General features: G+C 40.7%; 2 protein-coding genes across 2 annotated transcripts in view; one reads left to right on the top strand and one right to left on the bottom strand.

Moving 5' to 3' along the window:
- LOC138201557 (GDP-Man:Man(3)GlcNAc(2)-PP-Dol alpha-1,2-mannosyltransferase-like) overlaps positions 1-1,998 on the top strand; it is a 9,457-nt gene extending 7,459 nt beyond the window's left edge. Inside the window, exon 6 of the mRNA XM_069155162.1 lies at positions 8-1,998. Coding sequence (XP_069011263.1) covers positions 8-291 — 284 coding nt within the window. The 3' untranslated portion in view covers positions 292-1,998. The remainder of the gene's footprint in view (positions 1-7) is intronic.
- Positions 1,999-2,113: 115 nt separating this feature from the next.
- LOC138201556 (serine/threonine-protein kinase Nek5-like) lies at positions 2,114-26,940 on the bottom strand. Its single transcript, XM_069155161.1, is given in 25 exon segments — positions 2,114-3,089; positions 3,797-3,956; positions 4,074-4,181; positions 5,065-5,239; positions 5,329-5,445; positions 5,803-5,883; positions 7,073-7,174; positions 8,012-8,092; positions 8,578-8,691; positions 9,834-9,912; positions 11,323-11,499; positions 11,724-11,764; positions 12,329-12,447; positions 13,447-13,543; positions 14,247-14,333; positions 15,846-15,896; positions 15,898-15,960; positions 16,497-16,551; positions 18,829-18,915; positions 20,145-20,215; positions 21,726-21,809; positions 22,104-22,201; positions 22,290-22,386; positions 23,381-23,517; positions 26,857-26,940. Coding segments are annotated over 24 exon segments (2,610 nt in total). The 5' UTR covers positions 23,504-23,517; positions 26,857-26,940; the 3' UTR covers positions 2,114-2,746.

Below are 26,940 nucleotides of genomic sequence, written 5' to 3'. Positions count from 1 at the left end.
TCTCCAGGTGTGGTGGAGTGCATGGCCGCCGGCACCGTTGTTCTCGCCCACAAGTCCGGAGGTCCGAAGCTGGACATCGTGGTTCCGTATGAGGGCAGGCAGGCGGGCTTCCTGGCCGACAGCGAGGACGGCTACGCTGCTGCCATGGAAACCATCCTGGCGCTGTCGCCGGCGGCGAGACTGGAGATCCGACGTAACGCTCGGGACTCCGTGGACCGCTTCTCTGACCAGGAGTTCGAGGTTTGTTTCCTGGGCAACATGGAGTCTCTGATGAGGAACCTGGAGCGATGAGGAAGAGCGGAGGAGGCCGGTTCGTCCACCAGGGACCACAGCATTGTTTGTTTGTTTGTTTGTTTTTAGATCTACACAGACACGTGTAGCTGAGCAGGGAGGCTCACATCTGCTTTTAAACAAGCTGAGCTCACAGTTGAAGTGTGACACTCATTCCCAATCAAACATAATTCAAAAAACGAGTTCCCGTCGTGAAGACGGACAGCTGGAGCTAAACTGTTCTTGTCATCACTGCGATGATGAATCAGCAAAAATAAAATCTACAGTGACTGTGCATGTGTCAAACTCATGAGTGGGAAAGCAGAGCTGGAAGCACGATGATTGTTGACCAAACGGATAGAGACGCTCCGACAGCAACCTGAATTAGAAAAACATACGAATCACATCATGTTCATGACATCACGGCGTAGAAGAGACCTCAAGCTTCAGGAAACTTCCCGTTTCATCCCATTACTCAGAGGGAAGTTAGATTTACAAGCTGAAAACACATTTGGGTAAATTTAGATTTTAACCGTTTAGATGAGCTGGACTCAAAAGAGCAGAGAAAACTGGCAGCTTGTTTTAAACACAGAGCAAACATACATGTTACATCTGATCCAAACACGTTAGTTTTACATGTTCAACTTGTTTGCAAATCAAGCTTAATGACCATTAACGTCCAGGAGTCTCCTGGGTTTAGCTGACACAGCCAGAAACTTCACAACCCTGATTTCTACCAAATGTTATGTCAATTTCGACCCAATTTCCAGAACATGAAAATATGGATTCATGTTGGTGTCTGTCCATCAATGTTGTGTGAATACGAGGTGACCGGTTGATGGGGCTAAGCAGCTGGTGGAGCTGATTCTCTACTCGTTAAACAACACAGAGAGATGATGTCATCGGGGGAAAAAGAGCTCCAGTCGAAGCTCCAACAATGTAAGAAAACATAACGACATCAGTTTGATGGACTAAAGGAAGGAAGGTTTCAATCGCTGCATCTCCTCCTCAGATCTGATGTTTTCATTCTGACACTTTGTGCACATCCTCGTTTCCTCAGCGTTTCACTGGTTTGTGTCCGTATTCGATCTGGTTCAGTCAGACGAGCTATCATCTTTTTGGTTTTTTTGGGAGAGGGCGTATTTGAACAGTCACATTTTCTGTTTGTACATGTGATTTAAAAACACAAAGTACATGTAAAACACGCAGCTTTAGATTGGGAGCTCAGCTACCCGTCTCCTCCACCTTCACCCTGCTTCCACTGTTTGTGCTGAACTTGCTGCATCTTTGCACCGGAAATCAGGCTGATGTGGAACTTCTCGTCCGTGTCTGACGGCGACCACAGGAACACCTCTTTATTAAGTCGGGTTCCTAGAAAGTATTTATTCTTTTAGAGTTACATTCCAAACTACAAGATGTTTACTAGTGTACAAGTCCTTTATATCCAGTTATTACTGACATGTTTTTAATCCTAGTTTTGTTTTGTGTCATTGTGCTGACTAAACAGACTTGAAGGGGTTTGAAATGTTTATTTCTTTGTAAAGAAGTGATTTAAATGAAGACTTTTCTTTGAAAGCTTTCTGTGGACGCAGGAAGGTGTTTGGCCAAATCTATCTTATTTAAATGTTGTTTCATCTCTTGCATTCCTGTTTGTGATGAGGTCCAGGCATGGAAGTATAATTATATGTCAAATATTAAATACCCTTTATTCGTATGAAGGCATGGCTACTGTTCGAGTCTGTCCGTGTGTACAGGATGCTTGGTGTTTGTTTCACTGAGAAATTACACTGAAACCGTTCTGCAATAAAAGCAATTATCAAACACTCTGGTTAATTGCTTGTTGTGTGCCGTCAGCCTCTATAACAAGAAACACATTGCAGTCACAGATCAGGAACACAGAAACTCTTCTGCTCAACTACCTCCATCTTCTGCATGAGAGGAAGAAACACAAACAGAAAGGAAGCAGGTATTAATGGTGTCAACAAAACAAACAGCTGCAGTTTTGTCCAAAAGGCAAATAAAGGACGCTTATTGTTTGCCCGCCCCTCCTCTGACCCTGCCTTCGCCCAAAGTGAGCTGCTCCAGCCCCCCGTAACCCCGTTCAGGATAAAGCGGGTATAGATAACGGATGCAGGTGAAAACAGAATGAAGAGAAAATTGCAACCCGTGGGCTGTTGTCAGTTTACTGATGTATTTACAAAGGGACATGTTGGCTGGCTGAGAGACCGCAGAAGAAGTATGAATGAAGTATGACAGCCGGCAGGAGTGTGAATCCCATCACCGCACAGTTCAAACTAAATACTTGAAACCACTTTGCTTCACAGCTCTCCGCAGGACACAGGAAGTGCCTCTTCAGCTTTAGGAGAACGAGATCTCCGTTAACATCCTGTTACGTGAGCTTATTTGTCGATTTGATTGGTTGTGAGTGAAATGATAAGTGGAGAAATATTCCAGTTGCTGCTGCGTTATTGTCCAATCAGAACAGAGATGAATGTTTGTGAGCGCTCAGGTGGTCTGCTTGTTTTAAAGCTGCGTTATCGGCCGGCCGCTCGGCCGGACCGTCACCTCCTCCAGGCTCAGAGGAAACCACCGTCGACGATCCTGCCGCCTCTTCTTCGCCTGACTCCTCCACCTGTGCTCTGATCTGTTGAGGGTCCACAGAGCTCACGGCGCCTCCGTCCTCCTCCTTCTCCGTCCCGTCAGCCACCGCTGTCCCCTCCGGCGCGTTTTCATCCGAGCTCGAGTCCTCCATGACAAACAGGTTCCTCATGGAGTCGGCCACGGCTTCCCTCAGCTCGTCCTCCGACTCCTCAAAGTTCCTGATGAGAAACGGGAAATTAAACTGCTCTCATTGTTGGATAGTCTGACAACAGAGTAAGATACCCTCTACATGTATATTTGTATATATGGTAAAGATATGCAGTACGATTTAGGCATTAATACAAGTTCTGGAAATATAATTATTGCTTTTTTGAGACCTAAAGAAGACAAATTTCTAAAGAGCTAGAGAGATTGTTATTATGAACTAATCGTGACCTGATGATCATTAATAACTGTTCTCTGATTAGTCATCACTATTGCTTATTTAACATGTAAACACCACTTTCCTCCACAATACTCCATATTAAATACACACATCTTTATAATTATATCCATCACAGAAATAACTTACAGGTACATTTTTCCAGGTTACATGTTTTTAATTTTGTTCCACTGACTTTTAATGAAACGCATCTTCTTTTAACGTCCATTCTCATTTTTCATTTATTAAACAGACAAGTTCCTTTGAGTCTTTAATGACTTTACTAGTGGTGGACATTTGTTGTACATTTCATGAGCTTCACACATAATTCATCCGCAGTTATAGTTGACAGACTCTCATTTCATCCTTTCTATTTCAGAGCAGAATACAGCGATGAAGTGAATCTCGTGAACTGGTTCATGTGTAAATGTGAATTATGAGAATTGTAATTATGCAAAACTAAAAGGTGCAGAGCGAAGTGAACACAAGAGACTCTTGACTTACGTGTCGTCGTCGTCTGACCTCGGCTCCAGGCGCTCTTCATCCATCTCCACATCAGAGTCCTCCTCCTCCTCCTCCTCCTCTTCCTCTTCTTCCTCCTCCCTCCCCTCCTCTTGGTCCTCCTTCCCCTCCTCCTCTTTTCCGTCCTCTTCTGGCTCTAAACCTCTCAGGTAAAGATAAATCACGTGAGTCCGGGTCTCATTCAATCACTTCGTTCACGCCGGCTGTCTGCTGTAAACTCTGCTGTGTTTCAGACACAGTGAGTGTGTTGATGTCTGACCTGCAGTCACTGAGTGCAGAGTTGAAGACGTGAGCTCGGCCTGAGCCAGAGCGTTCAGCAGGGTGTCGGGAGGGCCGTCCACCCACTGCCTGCGACACTCCTCCTCACCTGAGGGGGGCGTTGGGGGGGGGTAGACATGGGACACACAAACCAGGCTCTCAACCTTTGAAACGATATCGTATGTCTCGACTGATTTGACAGCACTTGTCATTTTTTAGAAGTTTTTTGTCTGTTCTCACAAAGTAATCAGTGTAACTTTAAATCACAACGGTTGGAGCACCATGTTACCATGGTAACTGAATGGTTACAGCAGTAACTAATCAAAGATAACTAACAATCAGAAAAGTGCAAATTAAAATGTACGATTCAGATAAACAAAGAAAGATGCTGTCCTCACACCCCGTCTTCATACAGGAAGACAATCCAAACTGCTACTCACTGCAAGAAGCTCGTCAGCCGTGAGCTCAGACCTGTGGACTGACCTCATAACCTCGAAGACACAACAGAGGATGTCTTTTTCGGAGAAATTGTTACTTTTTAATGTCAACCGGTAACCACAGCCAGTGAGCTGTGAGGAATAAATCTACAGAGACAGACTGATTCATAAGGCGAACAGCATTGTGGGCAACGAGAGGCTCCTTCCTTGCCTCTTGGTTCAAACTGTTGCCATCTGGACGGCAATATTGTCCCCTTTATTTACAAAAACAGATCCAAATTTTCATTTTTTCCACAAGCCATCGAGTCTTTAAACAAACAGTGCACAGAAATAAAGCAGGATATCCAGCCAAGATGGCCATGTGTCCATCTTTGGTGCAAGGTGTGTAAGTATTTCTACTCATGTATGATTCAATACAGATATGTGTATGAGGATTATGAGTATGATGTAGTAATGAAATGCTTATGTTTATGCCAAAAAAAACTATTTCCCCACAGGACAAATGAAGTATCTATCATTTATCATGGATCATTGATATTGTGGGTGTCGCTGCACCTTGTTCAGCCTCGACTGCCATGTTGGAGACAGAGTTGACGTCCATGTTGGCGAGTGCGTCCAGCAGAGTCTGAGGAGTCCTGTGGCTCCACCCCCTCCTCACCTCCAACCAATCCCTGAGCTTCAACTCCTCCCCTTCCCTGAAGCTCAGAGTCTGGTTCAGAGGGTCCACTTCCTGTTTAAGGAGTCAGGACAGAGTGAGAGAAAGCGAGAGGAAGAGGAGGAGCGGTGAAAAAGAAAGAGAGACTGATCATAATCTCCCACCTTGTCTTCCTCTTGTTTTCCTCTCTGCTCTTCCTCTTCCTCCTCCTCCTCCTCTTCCTCCTCTGGAGCTTCTTTCATCTCTTCGTCATCTAACCGGATCTCAAACATGATTCCCTTCTGCAGACGTGACAAGCAAACAAACAAAAGAGTAAAAGATGGACTTCATCCACGTGGTGATCAAACTGTTTCTGAAATCAGTGCTGCATGAGGAGGAAGATTCAGGCCTGACTGACACCTGACGACAACAACAACAACAACAAAAATATTTCAAATCGATTTTTAATAAAGACTTTGTGTTGGTGGAGAAGCTTCAGATGTGCCAACAGGTAACTTAATTTTCAACGTGAAATATGACCTTTGACCTGAGACAAAATGTTTCTGATAAATGTGGAGGAGGTCCTAAATGTTCAAATGGTTTGAGTGCGGGTAGATTTAAAGCCAAGTGTGTTTCACTTTGCGTTGCGGTAATCTCACCTTGTCGGTGTGTTTCCTCTCCAGCGCTCTCCTCCGGTCTCTGTTCTCCCCTCTGATCTGAGTCAGAGCTGCTTCAACGTCCTGCAGCAGGAAGCACACAGCAGCGATACATCACTGCTGCTCTGCAGAATGAAAACTGACTCTGAAGGTCGTCAGACGTTTGTTCTTCTTCGGTCCGATCTGTTCCAGAATAGACGACGTGTTAATGTTCACTGCATAACATGTCGTCTATTCTGAAACAACTCTGTGAGAACGTTTCTTTTGTATCTGAAGAGAGAAGCTCCATGATGGATAGATCAAAAACAAGAAAACTACAGTTCAAATATTGAAGTGATGTGTCACAGTGTGGCTTTTTAATGGTTTTTTTTTTTTTTTTAACAGCTTATGAACAACACTGCAGCTCTACGACACAGAAGCTGGAGGATACCTGTGTGTGGCTTCACAGTTATTTGTGCTGTTAAGCTGAAGTGAATTCATGCAAAACCACAACAGAAACAGAACATTATAACCTTCATAAAGGCAGGACTAATTACAGGACTGTATATAATGCTGCATATACTCTATGTAATGTATTAGACTGTATTGGTTTGAACTCGGTGGAAATAATTCACCGCCAACTGAGTGTTGTTCCCTAAGCTGCCTTGTCCTGTTGCTATAAAAACACAAGTGTAGCTTTCACCTTGTGAAGCCAAACTCTCCTGAAAATGTGGCCTTCAGTTGCTGCGGTCAAAGATGGACGAAAGGGAAGAGGTGCCACACTTTTCTAAATGTGATGGGGAGTTGGTCAACAATCAGAAGCTTGGAGTGGAGATGCATCAACTGTCCATCCACAACAGTGTAGTGAAGCTTTGTGCAATAACCACGAACGTATGACTGGGATTAGTTATTACTGTGCTGACTCACGATGTAACCGTGAAATACATCGGTCAATACGGAGAATCCATTTTTCTGACATCTATAAATGATTGTAAAGATTTCCTCAATGATAAAAACATATTTTCTGTTTGTTGTTGTTAGTGCTGCACAGTGAAAATGTTTCCAACAATATTATTTGAATGCATATTTTCATTCCCCCTCTGGTTAGCGAACGAGCTGCAAAAGTGAGCCGGGCATTTAGAGCTTAATGTTTCTGTTAGTAACAAAACTGTCCTCTCAGAGCATCTCTGCTGTTCATGGAATTGAAATGTCCCTCACCAACGTGTGGCCCGACTGAAGCTTGCTGCAGATTATAAACATCATTATGAACAGAGTGACTGTTGTCAGTGTTTACCTTTGCAGGTGCTGCCTTCTGTTGCTCTTCACAGTCTGCGGGACGTTCCGGCTCTCTGGCTTTCTCCACCACGAAGGTCCTCTGTTTGTTCTGCAGCGGAGTCTGACGCAATGAAAACACACCAGCCTTCTGTTCCAATCACGACTAAGAGTTACTGTTATTTCTAGTGTCGACAGGTGAAGTGTATTTCAACCTTTGGAAGAGGACCGGCCTCGTTAAATACAACGTCTCAAAGTGGAACACAATGGAGCGTCACAGGGTTCAGTTTTGTGTTTGTTTCCTGTGTCTCCTGTGTGTCTCCGTTGTCTCCTGTCTATCTCCTGTGTCTCCTGTGTGTCTCCTGTGTGTCTCCATTGTCTCCTGTCTGTATCTCCTGTATCTCCTGTATCTCCTGTGTGTCTCCTGTGTGGTCCCTGTGTCTCCTGTGTCTCCCGTGTGTCTCCTATGTGTCTCCTGAGTTCCCTATGTGTCTCCTGTGTGTCTCCGGTGTGTTTCCTTTTATTTTTAATTTTCTGACATGCTGTGGGTCTCTGCGTATGTTCCACAGAAGAAACCCAATCAAGACCTCAGATCTCTCCTGCCTGGTTAAATATTTAGCTCATACAGATCAATCCACATTGTGGCACTGCTGCTAAATACATAGAGCCTGCAGTTATAAGCCTTAACTTTAACATTCATATTAACAAACTTGTCCAGTCTTGTTTTTGTCATCTTGAAAAAATATTTTCAGGTTCAACCAGAAGTTGTTCTACAAGCTTTTGTCTCATCATGACTCAACTATCAAACCGCTCAACAGGATCCTGCGAGAGCAGAATGCAGCTGCTTGACTTTTATTGATTACTTTATCTGTATTGCTGTTTTTATTATTTTCTCTATAAAACTCTGGTTTTGAAAAGTATTGTACTCATGACCTTTATTGTTCTTCTAAAGTAGGAGTACCTCAGCTTCAGCTCTCAGCCTCATCTGTCTCATCTCCTGGTGATACTGCTGTCTGATGAGGTCCAGCTGACGCAGGTACTCCTGCAGACACACAGTCACACACTCTGGAACATACTGGAGCACTCTGATGAGGAGCAGCAAACTCATTGTTTCCTGCATTTCTCCATTCTGTCTTTATTCCTGCACAAATCTTCACTTTAAATGTTTTTAGAAACACATTTCATAAAGTCTAAATTTAATACGGTTTGAAACAGTTCAGAGAAGTTTCAGCTCAGGAGCAACTGACTGGCCGGTGTGTCTCTGGTATGTCCCCTGTGTGTCCCCTGTGTGTCCCTGTGTCTCCTGTGTCTCCTGCGTGTCTCCTGTGTCTCCTGCGTGTCTCCTGTGTGTTCCCTGTGTGTCCCCTGTGTGTCCCCTGTGTGTCCCTGTGTCTCCTGTGTCTCTCCTGTGTCTCTCCTGTGTGTCTCCTGTGTGTCTCCTGTGTGTCTCCCGTGTGTCTCCTGTGTGTCTCCTGTGTGTCTCCTGCGTGTCTCCTGTGTCTCCTGTGTGTCTCTGGTGTGCCCCACCTGCTGTCCCTCCTGTCTCCTGTCCTGGGGAATGTGTTGGTATTCAGGTCGTCCTACTTCCTGCTCCTGACCACCGGGCTTCCTGTTGCGCTCAGCTGTACACGGACGCAGACCCTGATGGTCAGAGAGAAGAAAAGGTCAAAGGTTAAGTTAACTGTTTTGGTTGACTGTTTCCATTTTACGTTATATCATACTTCAGGTTGTACTTTTTACTGCATCATGTTTGTTTATGTCTGATTACATTGTAATTAAAAACAACTTCTATGTTGACTGACTCAGTAAACCTTTAATAATAATGATGTTCCTACTGTACAGAAACAGACACAATAATGTTACATGGTACATTTTTCACATTTCCTTATTGTGAAAGTTTTTCATTGTGTGTATCGTTGTCTCTCAAAGAGTTCAAGGGTGCCAAAGTTTTGACTTTTCAGATTTTAACATTGAATTTCTGTTTTTATTGATATTTTTGTAAAGTGATTTGTTCAAATCAACCTGAGCCTCCTCCCTCACTCGGTCCATAAAATGTTTCTAATTCTGTGAACAGATATTTAGCTGTTGGTCAGATCTAAATGAAACAACTATACTTATCTGGCTGCTGTAACTGGTTACTTTACAGTATTAAGACTTCTGCATACAAAACAAATGAAGTGCTTATAAAAATTACTCAGCAGTCTATACAAGTCAAGCTGAATCAATTGACCTATCGAATAGTTGGTTGACTGACAATTTATCTCCCACTATTTTAATAATATATTAATTCATTTTTCTTACACAATTACCCCAAATTTCATAATTCCAGCTGCTCAGATGTGATGAGTTGTTGCCTTTTCTTTTATTTTTCTAAAAGTTTGAAATAATTGTTCATAAATAATGAGATTTGATTTTTGGTTTATTAAAAAAAAACAAAAAAACAGTCAATACGATGGTGTCACTTTGGGCCGACCACAACACTTCAGTACATCAATAATAATAATCCATTAATATCAGTCTTTTACAAAATGCAGGATTTGTGATTTTAATTATTAATTTGTGAGGGAGTATTTTTATGGTGTTGCTGTATGGCTTTTACTTGAGTGAACAAGTTGAAAACTTCTTCCATTGCTGTCCTTAAATGTAGGAATATCTAAATGAAAGGGATCTTCTTTGACTTGACAGCAAAAATGACCAATAAGAAACATTTGAAGAAGCCAACGGAGCTGCTTGTCGTCGGTCAGTGTGTGTTGGTGACAGCAGGCTGCTGAGCTTCGTCCTACCAGCTGTTTCTCTGCTCTCAGCTTGTACTGGTTGGCCTCCTGTCTCCTCTGCAGGTACTCGTTCCGAGCTGCGGCCACACTGACAGACGCACAGACGACAGGTAAAGATGTAGGACACAGAGCTCGTATTGTAAATGTCTCTGTGACAATACGTGATCAGAATTAAACAAACCAGAAAAACACTAACTCCAAAAACAAGCAGATGGCGGTTTCAACGTGCAACATTTAGGAAATCTGTTAATTCCCGTTCTTTCTGGGAGGTAGATGAGCAGATTGATACCACTCTCTGTACATGTCTGTACGGCAGACGGTGGTCAGCGAAGCTTCATGCTGCATTCATCTAATGTGGGAGGGAAGGTAACGATGAGAGAGATTCCCATGTTTGCTCCTTGCGAGTGTTCATCTCATTGGTCAACTGTAGATCTTCTTGTGTTGCTGCGTCTGGTTACAGTCAGTTAACACAAACAAAACAAATCTCATCCCACCAAGCAGGAAAGCTGCTGGTAAAAATGATAATAATAATAATAATTATAATTGCTGTGATCGGAAACAAGGGAAATATTGTTCAGTGTCTTTAAGTGGGCGTGTGAGGGACAAAATATTGTGTTTGTTCAATGTCTGTTAAATCTGAGCCTCTAATCATTTTAATAAAGTACTTGGTCCAATAGGGAGTATCCCTGTTTGTTCTGCTGGTACCGCTGTACTTTGGATTAATATATCAGAGCTTTCAGAAGAATTGGATTTTCCCAGCTGTAATTATGTGATGTGGACAGGAACATTGTTTACAGGTTGGAAACTGAAACATTTGATAAGAGAATGTAACATTAAGACTGGAGTCGGGGTTATAGCTTTCCTGGCTCTGTCCGAAGGAGCTCAATTTGTTGTTTTTATACTCCAGATACACAAATGAGACATCAAATCTTCACGAGTGACCTTTCGAGGTGTTTGCTTGTTTGTGCGTGTAATTCTGTCCAGAAGCGAACTATTTCCAGTCTTTCAGCCAACCATATCAATGAACACGTTCGGGGTATCAATCTTCTCAGAAAGAGAACAATCCTGTTTCCTAAATTATTGAACTGTCCCTTTAAATCAGTGTAGACATGGTGCAGTCAGCTGCTAGCCGTTGGTTGCAGGAGGCTAATGGGTGAGTAGTTATCAGTAAAACAACTAAATAAACAGTAAATGTAATGATGGTGTCCTGGTGTCTGTAGAGCCGATAGTCCATTCATTGATTAATCAGTTAAAGAGGCAATTAATTGGTAGTTATTGTGATAATAGATTCATTGTTCATTTTAGTATTTTGAATGTCTTTAAATTCTGGACTGGTTGTTAAAACAAACTATTTGAAGATGTCACCGTAAGTCCTGGTAAATTTTGTTGAGAATTTGTTTTCATGATAAATCGAGAAAGTAATTTATAATGAAAGCTAGCTGCAGGTGGTGGCTGATGGGTAACCGTTCATCGTGTGTCCTTGTGTTTGGTCACTCACAGTTGGTATGGTTCCACAGGAGGAGAAGCTTGGTCTTCACATCGCTCCTTCGCTCTCTCCTGATGAGGAAGAGGAGGAAGAGGAGAAGGAGGAATGTCCTCTTTGTTCCTCTTCTGAAAGGCGTCCAGCTGAGCGTGGTAGTGCTGGTAATGGCTGACAGCCTGCTGACAGTTAAACCTGTAATTAGTAGTACATGTTACACATGCATGATGTATCTTCAGGTCACATTACTGATCATTTTCATGATGATGGATTTTGATTTTGAACCCTCTCTGCAGCGCCTGCTGGTGTGTGGACGCCGGCCTGTGCTATTTGTTTCTGTGTGAAACGAGCTGCCCAAGTAGCTGCTGCAGAAAGAGGTTCATCTGTGTGGAGCTCACTCTGAGCAGAAGTTCACTCACCTCTGGTTTCCTGCTGGTAGTCCTGCTCTTTGATGAAGAGGCTGCAACCATAAATAAATCAAGTATTACTACTACAGAAATGCATGAAGGAAAACAATGGAGGGGCTCAAACATAACTCTGTACATACTCAGCATCCGGCTGCAAACTGAGCTCCATCTACATCAGTCTGTATGGCAATTTTTGTTTTTGTTTTACAGCTTCTGAATGAGCGATTGCAGCTAATTTAGATTCTTTGTGTTTGTACTTGATTCTGACATCCCTTTGTGCCTCTGTCATGACTCATTTTGTCTGTTTAATGTTTTTGTGCACAGGGACAAGTATAAAGCATTAACGAATGACACACACCACAGCATTTACACCCTAAGTTAATTTGCGATGCCCATCCCTAAATGCACCTTTCCATAAAACTCAACAATAAAATAAATACATGACATCACACAACACAAACAATTTACAAATTATGATATAATACAGTATCATAAAAACACATCATTCCCGTGCTCTCTTTTCCCATATTTCCTGTCTGTCGATACTCCTTCTATCTAATGCTCAACATTCAACAGTTTTGCACAATAAATAATTATTATAAATGTCTTATTATTACTCTGTGGTAGGCGGGGGTGTAGACTCTCCATTCTGCTTTAGCAGGCGGTCTCTTGTTCGTGGCCCCGGGTCTCTCTGCTCGTCTGATCTTCTGTATTTTCTCTGGAAAAAAGGAAAGCCCTGAAAAAAAAATAGATGGAAGGTTGTTCCACCAAAACATTGGCCTTTTTATTCACCTAGTTTTCACTTGATCAATTTCCACACAAGCACTTTTTTTTTTTTACATCTTTTGAGGGCATTACACTGAATGTGTGCAGGCAGTTTTAATATAAAGGGGAATGAACATATTTGAGCTTTAGTTATTTTCTATTCAAAGCATTAACAATTACAATTACATGTAAAGTAGGTTATAAAAAAAGAGCAGGAATGAAAGTTGAGATAAATAGGTTAGGTAACCTGAGACAGGCACACCCTCAGTGATTCTAAACAGGCTGCAGTGAGTTTGTGCTCTGATATTACCAAAACACAATGTGTGCCAAGACGTGATGTGATGACACTTCACCCAATCAGGGTTCAGCTGGTCTCCCCCGGATACGGAGGGAAATGAACTAGGTGAATAAAAAGGCCAATATTTTGGAGTTTCCCTGAAATTTATCAGATGTGCTGCAGGAAGGCAGCTGCAGCATGTGGTGTCAGAGAACGACCACTGGGTGGTGCCACATTCCACACTCAACACAGCTGACGTGATGCTATTAAAAGCTTGTTTTACTGTTCTTATACCATTTTCTTTTTCAAAATAAAAGCCATTAATTTACCTCATTTTCTGCACAAGCTGGGTTATTTTAGTGAGTATGCTGCAGTGAGATGGGTCACATGACATTATAAGTACTGACTGAAAAGACCCCAGAGGAGTTTATTTCAGGTCATTTGTGCTAGATATGTAAAGCTGTATATGTTTTAGGGACTTGAAATGTTTCGATTGTTATCCATCAGTAAAATAAGGGAGTCGTCTGATTGGTTGTTAATTCATTCTTCAACATGACAACAGGACAGTCAAAGTCAAAAAGAACAATGTTGAGCCTCTTAGGGCACTTTGCACTAAAATTGATAAATACAAACTATTGATAACGTTATTTTTGGGCAGTTTTTGCAGAGTAAGTAGTATTCGTGCAACTCCACCTGGTTTGTTTCCTACTCCAGCTCTGGTTTTAGCAGGTTGTGACACTGCTGCTCTGTTTCGATGCAGAACCGTGTGGCTAAACTCCTCCTGCATCACCTGCAGACACAGAAGATCACACACACACACACACACACACACACACACACACACACACACACACACACACACACACACACACGTTTATACTTTGATACTTCTGAAAACTCATTTATGAAGCACATAATGGTCTAAAAATATTCTATTATAAGCAACTCAATACCTGATTTTGAAATGTAATCATCACTATAGAAATGTAATCAATCGAACAGTATATGATTCTTTATTTTTATTGTGTGAGCTCTGTGGTTCGGGAGAAGTGGACCTTGAATCCCATCTTCTTCTATGAAGTTAAAAAACTATAATGTTTTTGATTGAAATGCTTCAGAAAACACTAAAATATAAAAAATTTGAATAGTTTTTAAATTAATCGTTGGTCCGAAGGCCTGTAAAAAAGGAGTGTTAACTATTTACTTTGATTGTGATTTATAGGTAACCTATGAATTTGACATGAGTCATGTGATTGTGATTACATGTGATTACTTTGTGTTAGTTCTGGTTTAATCTACCAGACTTTGGTTCATTTCTCCCGCAGCCTGAAAATGCTGCGACAAATAAATGAGATATAACAAAATCAGACATTTCTGTTCTGTTCCAGAATAATGTCAGTGCACATCTTTTCAAGCAATACCACCAAACATAAACACTATTCTTCCACTGAGATGACTGTTGAGATGATCTGTGAACCAATCAGATTCATTACCTGAGTGTCCAGGTGTTTACTGATGTTCTTCTCCAAGAAAGGACATCGGAGGACCGAGCTGACTGATGGACGGTCCCGGGGGTTGACCTGAAGAGCAGCGGTTGTGTTTTAATGTGTGCACAATGAAAGTGAAAACCACCACTTAGCACCATCAACACATGTGAAAACCCAAACTATTCAATCAGTTGATCAGCAGTTCATAACTGTTTAATATGTGACATTAATAATCTAATTTATGTGTGACATTACATGTACTCTCTATACATTAACAGCAGTAAATTGTCCATTCAATGGTTATTTGGTGGACATTAAAAGTTCTGTGAAGTTTGTCTGAATGTTACCGTTAATATTTTACAGATTTTAAGATTTTACTGACTTATTTTATGGGTCCAGTCTGTGGTAATTATATAGTATATGTATAACTGCTGAGTCATGGAAGGTTTATATAGTTATAATCATCGTAATAATTTGAAACATAAAACCAAGGCGCTTCCACTGCAGCTGCAAACAACATGTAAGAATGTAATTCAGATTACCATGCAGATCGACAGTACTGTATAATGTGAGGTCGTTCAAAGTCATGAAGAATGTTGAATGAAGAGTTTTTGTTCGTCTTTCTAGGAAACCCTGATGGAAGTTCTTATTCATGTCGGTTCATTAACTGACATAATATATGATTTGCTCGTTTTTTTTAGTTTTTTTTTTAGTTTGGAGTGGTACTGAATAACTGTAACAGTTGACACATTGTCCAACTCTTTATATTTGATTAGTTTAAAGTACAAACAAAGTGCCATGTAGAATAACACAGTAAGGGTCAACTGACTCAATATTACTACCTGTATTCACCTATCAAACGCAGTCCTAAAAAAAACCCTGAAAATGTGAAACAGTGACTTCAGACAGTAAATCAAGAGTGTTTTGTTGCCTTCAGTTTTAGAAAAGTCCATCAATATTATTTGCTTAATGTAGTTAAAGTATTTATAGTAAAAGTACACTGTTTCCCTCTGAATATAACAGAGTAGACACCGTACCAGCTGTCATCATAGATCTGTGAGAGTCAGCACGACAACAACAAGCTGTATGAATGTTTGGTCATCAACGCTGTGTATTACGCACAATAACCTGAACCACCAGGAAGGTCCACAACTACTTTAGAAATACTCATGGAGGTGCATCAGTAACTCTGATTCTATAAATGCATTTTTTTACTTAGTCTGACTCATGTCATTATATCACTTTCTGCTGCTGCTCATCCCCAAAAAAAGCAAAGAACTCCAGATGTTTCAAACCCAAACCACTTCCTCCAGGACAACCAAGGTGTCTCCATGACAGTGTAGTCCAGGTTTGCTCTGTGGTCTCCTCCCAGTTAGATGCACCCAGAGCAGCTCTCTCAGGAGGCGTCCAGGTGACACCCTGGTCAGATGCCTGACCCACATCTGCTGGCAGCTTTCGATTATTAATAGTGTTCAAATCTCAGTCATTACTTATTAAAGTCAAAAGTCTAGGGTTATGTTCACTTGATGTAAATTTGCACACATATCTACCCCATATCCAAAGACTATAAAGAAAATGTTAAAACTTGACATGAGAGTGTGTGACCTTGAAGAGTTGGGTGACCAGCAGGCGAAGGTCGTGCGAGTAGCGGCCGGGGTACTGGGTTGTAGCGCCCCCTGCAGATTTTACTGACCAGCTGTCGCAGGCTGCTGCCCTCAAACTGCAGATGAAGACACACAGTTGTGTAAACACACAGTCATATTTAAAGGAAAACTACACTGATATTATAATTACAATCATTAAAATGCATTACAAGAAATGGTTTAAACACATAAAAACACAATAGCGCCACATGCAAACATTAACGGACTGCAGTAGACCGATTTGTCAAATTTAAATATATCGAACAGTTCAAGGGACACCTGGAAGACATGTTGAGTGAACGAATGTGTCATCAGAATAAAACCTAGAGCAGTATTTGTGTTACTCTGAGATTCTGTGTGAACGTCCCATTTGCCACGACTCATTTTGCCCTGACTGCGCTGCTGCAGGAGAGCCCTTCGCAGGCTAAATCAGCATTAGTATTAACATCAGCTGAGTGTTAGTGGAGCTGTGTGTGTGTGTGTGTGTGTGTGTGTGTGTGTGTGTGTGTGTGTGTGTGTGTGCGTGCGTGCGTGCGTGCGTGCGTGCGTGTGTGTGTGTGTGCGTGTGTGTGTGTGAAGCAGCTGCGGATGTGCAGGGCGTGGTGACGCTTACTGGATGCCTCAGGGTGCAGAGTTCATACAGGACGCAACCCAGAGACCAGATATCCCTGCAGAGGGGACACACACACACACACACACACGCACGCACGCACGCACGCACGCACGCACGCACGCACACACACACACACACACACACACACACACACACACACACACACACAAACACACACACCCACACACACACATAAACATTTGATTGATTTGATCGATTAAACTGTAACAACATAGACAGACGCCCTGATTTTCATGACATCACCCCAAATGTCCTCCCAGCTCAGCATGGTTGTTTTTCATCTCAATAGATTCCTAGAGTGTGTGTGTGTGTGTGTGTGTGTGTGTGTGTGTGTGTGTGTGTGTGTGTGTGTGTGTGAAGCCATGGTAAAACATCCCTCTCAGTACATCTTGTACAATCTGACACGTTTCTTGTTGAGACAGGATGCTGAGGCAGGTTCAAAGCGCAGCTAACTACAAAAAAGTCTAATAAAAAGGTTCTAGCTTTCTTGGCTCAGAACCAAGTGTGTGTGCTCTTATTCTTCTATCTTCGTGAGGACTTATTAAAGTTTCAGACTGAGAGCAAGGACATTTTCAGAAACTGAGGACCTTATTTGAAAGGACTGTTGGATAGTTAGAGTTAGCGTTAAGTTGAGGTTAGAGGCTCTGGTGTAAGCAGAGCATTTCAATAAGGGAGTCAGCAATGCAAACATGTGTGTGAGTGAGTGAGTGAGTGTGTGTGTGAGTGTGTGTGGGAAAGAGGAAGCAACTCTGACCTCAGCTGTATCGAAACAAGGATGAGGAGGGGGAGGAGGATGAGGAGGAGGGAGAGGAGGAGGGGGAGGAGGAGGAGGAGGAGGAGAAGGAGGAGGATGAGGAGGAGGGAGAGGAAGGAGAGGAAGGAGAGGAGGGAGAGGAGGGAGAGGAGTGCTCATTTGCGTGAGATGTTTGTTGTTTTCAGGAATGCATGTGTGGTACTCTGTACTCTGTACTCTGTACTCTGTACTCTGTATGCATCTCTGTCTGTTGATATGAACTCTCTTCTGACTGAATGTACTGTGACCCGATTACACGATGCAAGTCAATTTCAGAACCATCTGCTTTTGTAACGCCCACACGGCTGATCAACACTCACAGCCAGATATCTACAGACTCTCGGGGAGACATAAAACCTCCTCTCTCCACCCAGGGTCAGAGCTCAGTTAGTCTTGGACCCCTTCTCCAAACAGCGATTGTCCAATCACAGCTTAGCCATTATAACTCGGCACAGGGTTCGGATGTAGGCCTACAACAACGAGGGTGACCAGGTGTCCTATTTAATGTGGTCCATTTTTATTCTGTGTCCTGACCTATTATGCCTGATTGAGATGACATCCCACATTTTGATTGGCTCATAATTCTAGTAAACATGGCAGGACAGACGGCTTTTGTCCAAAGGCTGCGAGGAATGCAAGGACGGCTGTTGTCATGCCGCTGTGTTTGATGTCACTCAAACTGTGCGTACGTGGGTCCAGTGCAGGTTCGTCTGTCACCGTCCTGAGTGCTAAATACGCCTAACAGAGGAACAAAAGTTACCACAAAGTCACAGACTTTGCAGATTTCAGCAGAATATGAAGGAAGCTATCTGAAAGAATAGAAGATGCTGCTACAACTAAAACAGAAAAAACTACAACCAATCACTTAAATAAAAATGCTCACCGGGCACACAAAACAAAAAAACATTCTATCTTCAGGTTTTCTTCCTGGTTGTCAGGTCCAATGCATATGTGCATTAGTGTAGCCAACTGCAGACTTTATTTTGGGATGGTGTTCCAAAATAAAAATGGATTCATGGAGTACAAATTCACAATGCACTGAGTAATAATATACCTTTAAAGTGTTACCCACACAGGTTTAGTACACTAACAGAAATCCCTACAGTTAATCTAATTCTTCCAGTGTGAACGACTGCAGTTTGTGTCCCTAAAGTTGTTGATCAAAGCACACTGACTAGTGATTCAGATATTTCTGGCCTGAACAGAACCTCAATCTATAGGATGCTGCTGCATCACAACCCATCTCAGCAACAGGAGGTACACATCTCACTATCCAGCCAAAACAACCCACAGTTGTATTATTTATTTCCGTGTCACTCTTCACCACGTGTGTGCTCCTCTTTAGTTGTTTTTGTGATTTTTGTCTTTTACAGAAACTTGACTTTTAACTGTGTCCTCTCCAAGCCACTACAGCTCATTATGGAGGGAAAGAGATGTGAACGAAAAGTAATTGTGGCCGTTTCTGGTGGTTCTGGTTATTGTCAGTGATGCACAGTGTTGATGACCGAACCTACGTACGTCTTGTTGTTGTAGGGTCGACTCTCGCAGATCTCTGGGGAGAGATAGTACGGCGTCCCAACACAAGTTCTTGCCAGTTCCATGGTGCTGCACACACACAACACACAACACACAACACACAACACACAACACACTCAGTCAGGCCTCTACATGTACAGAAAGTGACACCTCTATTTAATTGTTGTTGTTAATTTCTGGTTAAATGGCTTCAGGCTGAAGCTAATAAGACGGAGCATAGTGCGACCAGCTGCAGCTTGGGAATCTGGATACTGTCCATTCCTGATGAGCATGTAAAGATCCAAATGTGTCAAAAACCAAAACAAACTACCTACATTTCTCTTTTTTATATATACTGTAGACTTACAGAATTTAAATAATAGGATTTTCAATAACACTGATTTACATGAGATACAAAACAATCATAATAAATCAGAATCTCACCATCTATGTAAATAAAAATAAAAACTAATAAAATAACAGTTACTTCAACCCTTATAAGATGTCTTTCTAGCTACAAATATATTTACATTTAAACATAGAAGGATTCCCAACATCATGCATAACAGTCACACAATTGCAACTTGATCAGCTAGTAATCGTATTTAGTCTGCATGGATGGATGGATGGATGGATGGATGGATGGATGGATGGATGGATGGATGTATGGTTGGATGGTTGGATGGATGGATGGTTGGATGGATGGATGGTTGGATGGATGGATGGATGGATGGATGGGTGGGTGGGTGGATGGATGGTTGGATGGATGGTTGGATCATTTTAGGATAAAACCCTGCATACTGCAAAATACGACCAGATGTGGTCGGACATCCTGGTACTTTTGGCGTCCTACATTTAGCATACTATGTATTGGAACATATACAACTTTTTCTGGCATTCTACAAAGTATGATGGATATTGAAACGCAGGGAGAGTTTCAATGTAAATTTATGTTGAGATATTTAAGCAAAGCTGCTGTTTTCAGCCATGACTAAAGATTCTTGCCTACACAGTGTGTTATTTACAGGACACACGCACGTGTTACCCATTTGGTCGAACTCCTGGTTTGCTTTGTAGCAGCAGAACACGACAGGCCGACCATTATTCACACAACCGTGTGTTTACATGTCCGGGTCGACGGTTTGTGGAATGATAATCAGTTGTTTGGAGGTCTTCCATGTGTTACAGAGTGCTCAGTGACAGACAGCTGCACTGCGTGTGTGTGTGTGTGTGTGTGTGTGTGTGTGTGTGTGTGTGTGTGTGTGTGTGTGTGTGTGTGTGTGTGTGTGTGTGTGTGTGTGAAGATGACACTGACTTACTTATTCAACATTCTTGCAATTCCAAAGTCGCCCAGCTTCGCTTTCATCCCTCCGTTGGTTAGGAAGATATTCTAGACCAGAGGCAGAGCGGGAATGAAAGCATGTCTGTGTTCAACCAGAAAAACTATGACTGGGCATGTAGTGTGTGTGTGTGTGTGTGTGTGTGTGTGTGTGTGTGTGTGTGTGTGTGTGTGTGCGTGTGTGTGTAAACAGATATGATTGATGAAAGATAGTGATGACTGTGGTCAGTTGTGTGAAGATATTCTAGGAGTTGGCACACAGCGAGGTCTTTGTTCAGAGCAAAGCTGATGTCAGGACAGTTCAGTCCTACAATCCAGGGAAGTCTGTCAGGATAATACTCGTTAATTAAAACGCCTAACCTCAGGCTCTGTGGATGGTGGGGTTTACTGTCTATATGTTCAGCGAGGAATGCAGGATGTACAGTCTGCAGGTTACAAAGCTCAAATAAAGCCTCATTCTCCTCAGTTTAGTATCAAACACTGTAAAATAACACGGCAGAAACAAGTTTAAACTGTTGTCCAAAAATTGTAAATTGTTCATTTCAACTCAGGCTGTCCATGTGAAGTTTGATTTCTAGCATAATCAAGGCCCCAAAACTATTATATGAAATTATATAGTTACATGAAGCTGCTCTGAAGCCTTCATTCCCAAAACTATTAAAAACACATCAGCAGTGCAGCTGACAGCATGTCATCAGAGCTGTGAGTTATTGAGTTATCAAAAATAAAATGTGACAGTAGATACACAAACAAAGCCTCCTGCAAATACAGCATTTTACCACTGTCTCACTGACTTTAAGTAACAATATATATCGTTGAGTTTTCATGCTGTTTGTATTCAACATCAGTGTTTTTTTTTTCTTCTCTTAACTGCACTTTGTATGAAGTTAAAGAAAAACTGTTCATGGTCTTACTTTTGAGTGCATCCTCACTTTACCTGCTTGAGTCTTGCCCAGCACTGCATCTTTGATGTTATCTGACAGAGTGGTTCAGGTGAGTTATTCTGATTTACCTTAAACGCTGAATAAAAGGGTAAAAACTGAAATCGGGACCATGATGGGAGTGGATCAAGGGGATGATGAGGGAATATTACAGGCTACCGCAGGTGATCATAGACAGACGTCTGCAAAGACCCAGAGGTAACAGTTGAAGTTAGATAACTACTTACTTTCTTTCATTTCCAGAGGCAAAATATGCCATCAAATCCAAAGCAATCTCAAACCTCTCAGTAAAATTGGCAAATCATGAATATAATGATATACTGTATTTATTAAATCTATAGGAATTACACTACTTTTTTTTTTTTATTTTGTAGACCTAACCGTAATCCCCTAAAACCTCCTTAATTCTAAAAGTAGCTGACACACTAAATGATGGAAGTAATTGTTAGCTTGCAGCCCAGGAACACTGAGATCAGTGTGTGTCAGAAGAAAGCAGACAGTTCTGTTTAGAGTTTCACCTGAAGATGTGTTACTGAACTCCTGACTGTCTCAGAACAACTGGCTGTGACAGCGAACGAACTGGACATGTGAGTGGAGCAGCAGTGAAGCAGATCAGGTACCTGAGCTTTGATGTCTCTGTGGAGGACCTTCCTGTCGTGGATGTGTTTGAGGCCGAGGCTGATCTGAAGGAACCAGTCCACAATCTGAGATAAACAGAGTTTTACTCTTTGAGATGTATTTAAAAACAGAAAATTACTTCCTAATGACAGTATCAATAGAAAACTTTAATAACTATGTTGTTGGGCGATAACTCTGACTACAAAGTGACGTTAAGATTATAAGGATTTGCTTATTATTTGGGTCGAGTCCCCCGACATTTTTGAGTGAATACTTTCAAGTTAAAGTAGAGTAAAGTTGGAGTAAAGACAGATTAAGGTCAGGTTTATGTTAAGGCTGTGTGTGTGTGTGTGTGTGTGTGTGTGTGTGTGTGTGTGTACCTGCTCCTCAGTGAAGGGAACTCCTCTCTGCTTGTTGATCTTCTTCATCAGATCTCCTCCGTCACAGTACTCCATCACTATGTACAGGCTGCCCCGCTCTATGCAGACAAGCAGGAAACACTGAACACTTGGACACTGAAATGAAATCATATCTTACTTGTTCTCTGCGGAGGATCACACATTCACCCTGAAACGACCTGATGAAGGCCACGATGTTTGGGTGTTTCATCTTGGACAGCAGCGTCGCCTCTTTCTTGGACGCCTCCTTTTCCCTCGCTGACATCTGAGCAGTAAACACACTTCTTAACAAATCACCCAGAACCTCAATACACTAAAAGTTTAAACAGTTAGTAAGTACTAATTTCTGTAATGTAATACAGTTTTTTAAGTACTTTCAATTTATTCTTGAGTATTCATATTTCTGCCACGTTTATACTTCTACTCATACAACAACTCATGTGGCAACACTGCACTTTTTTATTGCACTACAATATTTTTTACGTTCCTTTGCAGATTCAGGTTTATAATGAAGATATTTGAACTGCAACTGACAGTTTTTGTCAGCGGTGATGGATGTGCCAATTATTCTTTCACATTTTGTCGATAAAACATCAACAATTGGTCAAAAACTTTCGCTGAGCTGAAGTTGATGTTTTAAAATTTCGGGATTTGTTTGACCAAAAAGTGAAAAAAAAAATACAAATTATTCAGTTAAAAAAAATACCTAAATCTTTATTTTTGAGAAATCTGCAAGTATTTGGCATATTTTTGGTATTTGCTTAAATAATAACAGACAAAATTGATTCGTTATCAAAAGTAGTTGGAGATCATTTTTTTGTCAATCAACTAATTGACTGACTGCTCTTGGTGTTCCTCAAGGATTCATCTTGGGCCCATTTCTGTTTTCAATTTATATCGAGTCAATTGGAGATGAATGGGACATGTGACACTCAGTAATTTGTCTCGTTTCGGTCCACTACTCTTAGCAGCTTAGCCAAAATTACCAACTAACTATAATATTTAAATTGCTGGACTTTTCAAAACTTTAAAATGATAATGTCTGTGAGACCCAATTCTTTCAGTCAGACAGTCTGCAATCTATAGGAGACCTATTAAATAACATTAAGACAGGTGTTTGAAATGTGTGTTTTATTTGATTCTGGCCTTTGTTTTGATGATCAAGAAAAGAAGATTGTTCAGTCCTGTTTCTTTCAGCATAAGGTCATTTAAAAAAAATGGATCCTTGTATGTTTTGAGGATTTGTGGTGCCGTTGTACCTTCCTGAGGCTGATCTGTTTCACCACACACTGTCCGTCTTCACCTCCCCCTTTGTCTCTGACCAGGAAAGCTTTCCCAAACGCTCCCTCTCCAATCGAACGGATAACCTCATAGTCGTTCATAACACCAGGAAGACCTGCAACAAACAGAAAAAACTTTTACACTGAAACATGAGAGGGAAACATTTTAGGGAGAACGGGGCTTGCTGTCACAGGGGAAGTTGTCACATTGCTTTTATTTCCAACCCCAGAGGGTGCTTATTCAGAAATGTAATATAGGTTTTGTGCATTTATTTATTCTGATGCAATTTCCTGTCTGGGAGTGGTCAACGATGCTGTGAGCTGAAAGTCAGCGCAAATTAACTGTTTTTCACACCCCTGAGGAAAAAAGTCATTTCAATTCATGTCGTTTTCTTCCTATATGAAAGAATGTTTTAAATATATATTTGTATTTTGTAGAGGAGCTAATTAGTATCTTTTTATACCGTTAATTCATTTCCTGTGCTAAGCTAACCAGAGATTTAGCAAGTGTCAGCAAACATGAGGCAAGTTGTCTTGGGAGATTTTATTGTCTCGTGTGACAACAGTAGCAACACACATACAAACAGAATCTGCCTCTACTGTAAATCCTTGAGGTATTGTTTGCAGCTACAATTTAGAAATTGTACCAAATGTGGCATTGTCAATAACATTAGTAAAAGTTCAATAAATAGGGGTACTAGGGCTACTTTAAGTAATGTTGGCCAAACAGCAGTCAGAGGATTGTTTAATGATATTTAACATATAATTGGATTAATATGTTTTTAGAAGCAAGGGAGAAAGAAAATAGGGCAGACGGAAATGTGAAGAGATGGCCAGGAATCATAAAAGAAAAATGGCAGCACACCACCTGACATCCTCATGTTAAGGGCAGTGAGGCAGGTGAACTTTGAAAAGAAATCTATCAGGAGTACAGCCCAGGATTTTAATATTAGCCTAACTATCGTACACTGACCCGGTACTGATGAAAAGACAGGCAGCTACCAGTAAAGCCTTGCCACATCCGATCCAGCCACGGTGCCGACGAGCACCACGTCACCCTTTCCCAGCGATGCCAGTGCCAACCGCCAAGCGACTCGATGTCTGCCAGAACTTCATTAATGACCTCGAGTCTGAGTCAGATATGTTTCTGTTTAAAGTTTGTTTGGGATTATTCTCCAGCTGTTTCAGTTCAGACTTTCTGTTATTAAAAAATAAATCTTGAATTTGTATTTGTCACAGGTGTATTTCTTGCAAGTGTGATCCAGTGTGACATCTTTACCCCACATAGTGACCACCGACCCACTGATGGGGCAAATTGACACACGTGCACATTAGCTGTTGGACCGCAACTTTGTTCTGAAGTAAGATCTTAAAATGTGATGAAAAAATATGCCAGACGCTTTCCTCTTTCATTTAGTATATAATTTATAACGATATGATCTATGGATCCCAAGATGTATAAGACAGACTGAAACTGTGACAACTAGTGCCGGTCTCCACCAACTGACCACTGACCACTACACAACATGTCTTATGACATTATTATTGTCCTTTTATTACCTGTTCTTGGTTTTGACACTCATATTTTGATGGGATTAGGGTGGCACCTAATTATTTTGATTATTCCTCTCATTTTTTTGGACTTTGAACACGAGTAAAAATGCACACCACAAAACACATCAAGATGTAAATATTGATTTGCTCTTTTTCTCATTCCTGATTGCAGCTTCTCAAATGTGAGAATTTACTGGTTGGTTTAAAACAGTTTAAACATGTTGACAGATCAACTTTTCTAGTCGCATAAAAATGAAAATATGAATATAAACATAACTGCCTATCGAGTAACAGGAATGATAAACTATCTGAATGATAAACTATCTGAATGATAAACTATCTGAATGATAAACTATCTGGATGATAAACTATCTGAATGATAAACTATCTGAATGATAAACTATCTGAATGATAAACTATCTGAATGATAAACTATCTGAATGATAAACTATCTGGATGATAAACTATCTGAATGATAAACTACCTGAATGATAAACTATCTGAATGATAAACTATCTGAATGATAACTTAACTGAATGATAACCTATCTGAATGATAAACTATCTGGATGATAAACTATCTGAATGATAAACTACCTGAATGATAAACTATCTGCATGATAAACTATCTGAATGATAAACTACCTGAATGATAAACTATCTGCATGATAAACTATCTGAATGATAACCTATCTGCATGATAAACTATCTGCATGATAACCTATCTGAATGATAAACTATCTGAATGATAAACTATCTGAATGATAAACTATCTGGATGATAAACTACCTGAATGATAAACTATCTGCATGATAAACTACCTGAATGATAAACTATCTGAATGATAAACTATCTGAATGATAAACTATCTGGATGATAACCTATCTGAATGATAAACTATCTGAATGATAAACTATCTGAATGATAAACTATCTGAATGATAAACTATCTGAATGATAACTTAACTGAATGATAACCTATCTGAATGATAAACTATCTGAATGATAAACTATCTGAATGATAAACTATCTGAATGATAACTTAACTGAATGATAAACTATCTGAATGATAAACTATCTGAATGATAAACTATCTGAATGATAAACTATCTGAATGATAACCTATCTGAATGATAAACTATCTGAATGATAAACTATCTGAATGATAAACTATCTGAATGATAAACTACCTGAATGATAAACTATCTGAATGATAAACTACCTGAATGATAAACTATCTGGATGATAACCTATCTGAATGATAAACTATCTGAATGATAAACTATCTGAATGATAAACTATCTGAATGATAAACTATCTGAATGATAAACTACCTGAATGATAAACTATCTGAATGATAACTTAACTGAATGATAACCTATCTGAATGATAAACTATCTGAATGATAAACTATCTGAATGATAAACTATCTGAATGATAAACTACCTGAATGATAAACTATCTGGATGATAACCTATCTGAATGATAAACTATCTGAATGATAAACTATCTGAATGATAAACTACCTGAATGATAAACTATCTGAATGATAACTTAACTGAATGATAACCTATCTGAATGATAAACTATCTGAATGATAAACTATCTGAATGATAAACTATCTGAATGATAAACTATCTGAATGATAACTTAACTGAATGATAACCTATCTGAATGATAAACTATCTGAATGATAAACTATCTGAATGATAAACTATCTGAATGATAAACTATCTGAATGATAAACTATCTGAACTATAGCAATAAAGAACCAGCCTGTTGCCATGGAGACGGAAACACAGGCAGCTCGCTATAAGTTAGCATGCTAACGTAACTTTACCGACATCAGGGGAAAAAACTATTTTTTTTCTTCTTTTGAGTGTTAGTTAAAGTATTCACTCACCTTTTGAGAAGTTGATAGAAGTAGAAGTCAAGTCATGTTGTGAAACAATACGGCGACAATAGGTTATAAAGTTGTAAGACGTAA

Source organism: Embiotoca jacksoni, unplaced genomic scaffold, assembly GCF_022577435.1.
Source record: "Embiotoca jacksoni isolate LCO1_2020_lvr unplaced genomic scaffold, fEmbJac1.0.p SCAF_2, whole genome shotgun sequence".
NCBI lineage: Eukaryota > Metazoa > Chordata > Actinopteri > Embiotocidae > Embiotoca > Embiotoca jacksoni.
Note: the sequence above shows the minus strand (reverse complement) of the source record. Positions and strands in the feature narration are given on the sequence as shown.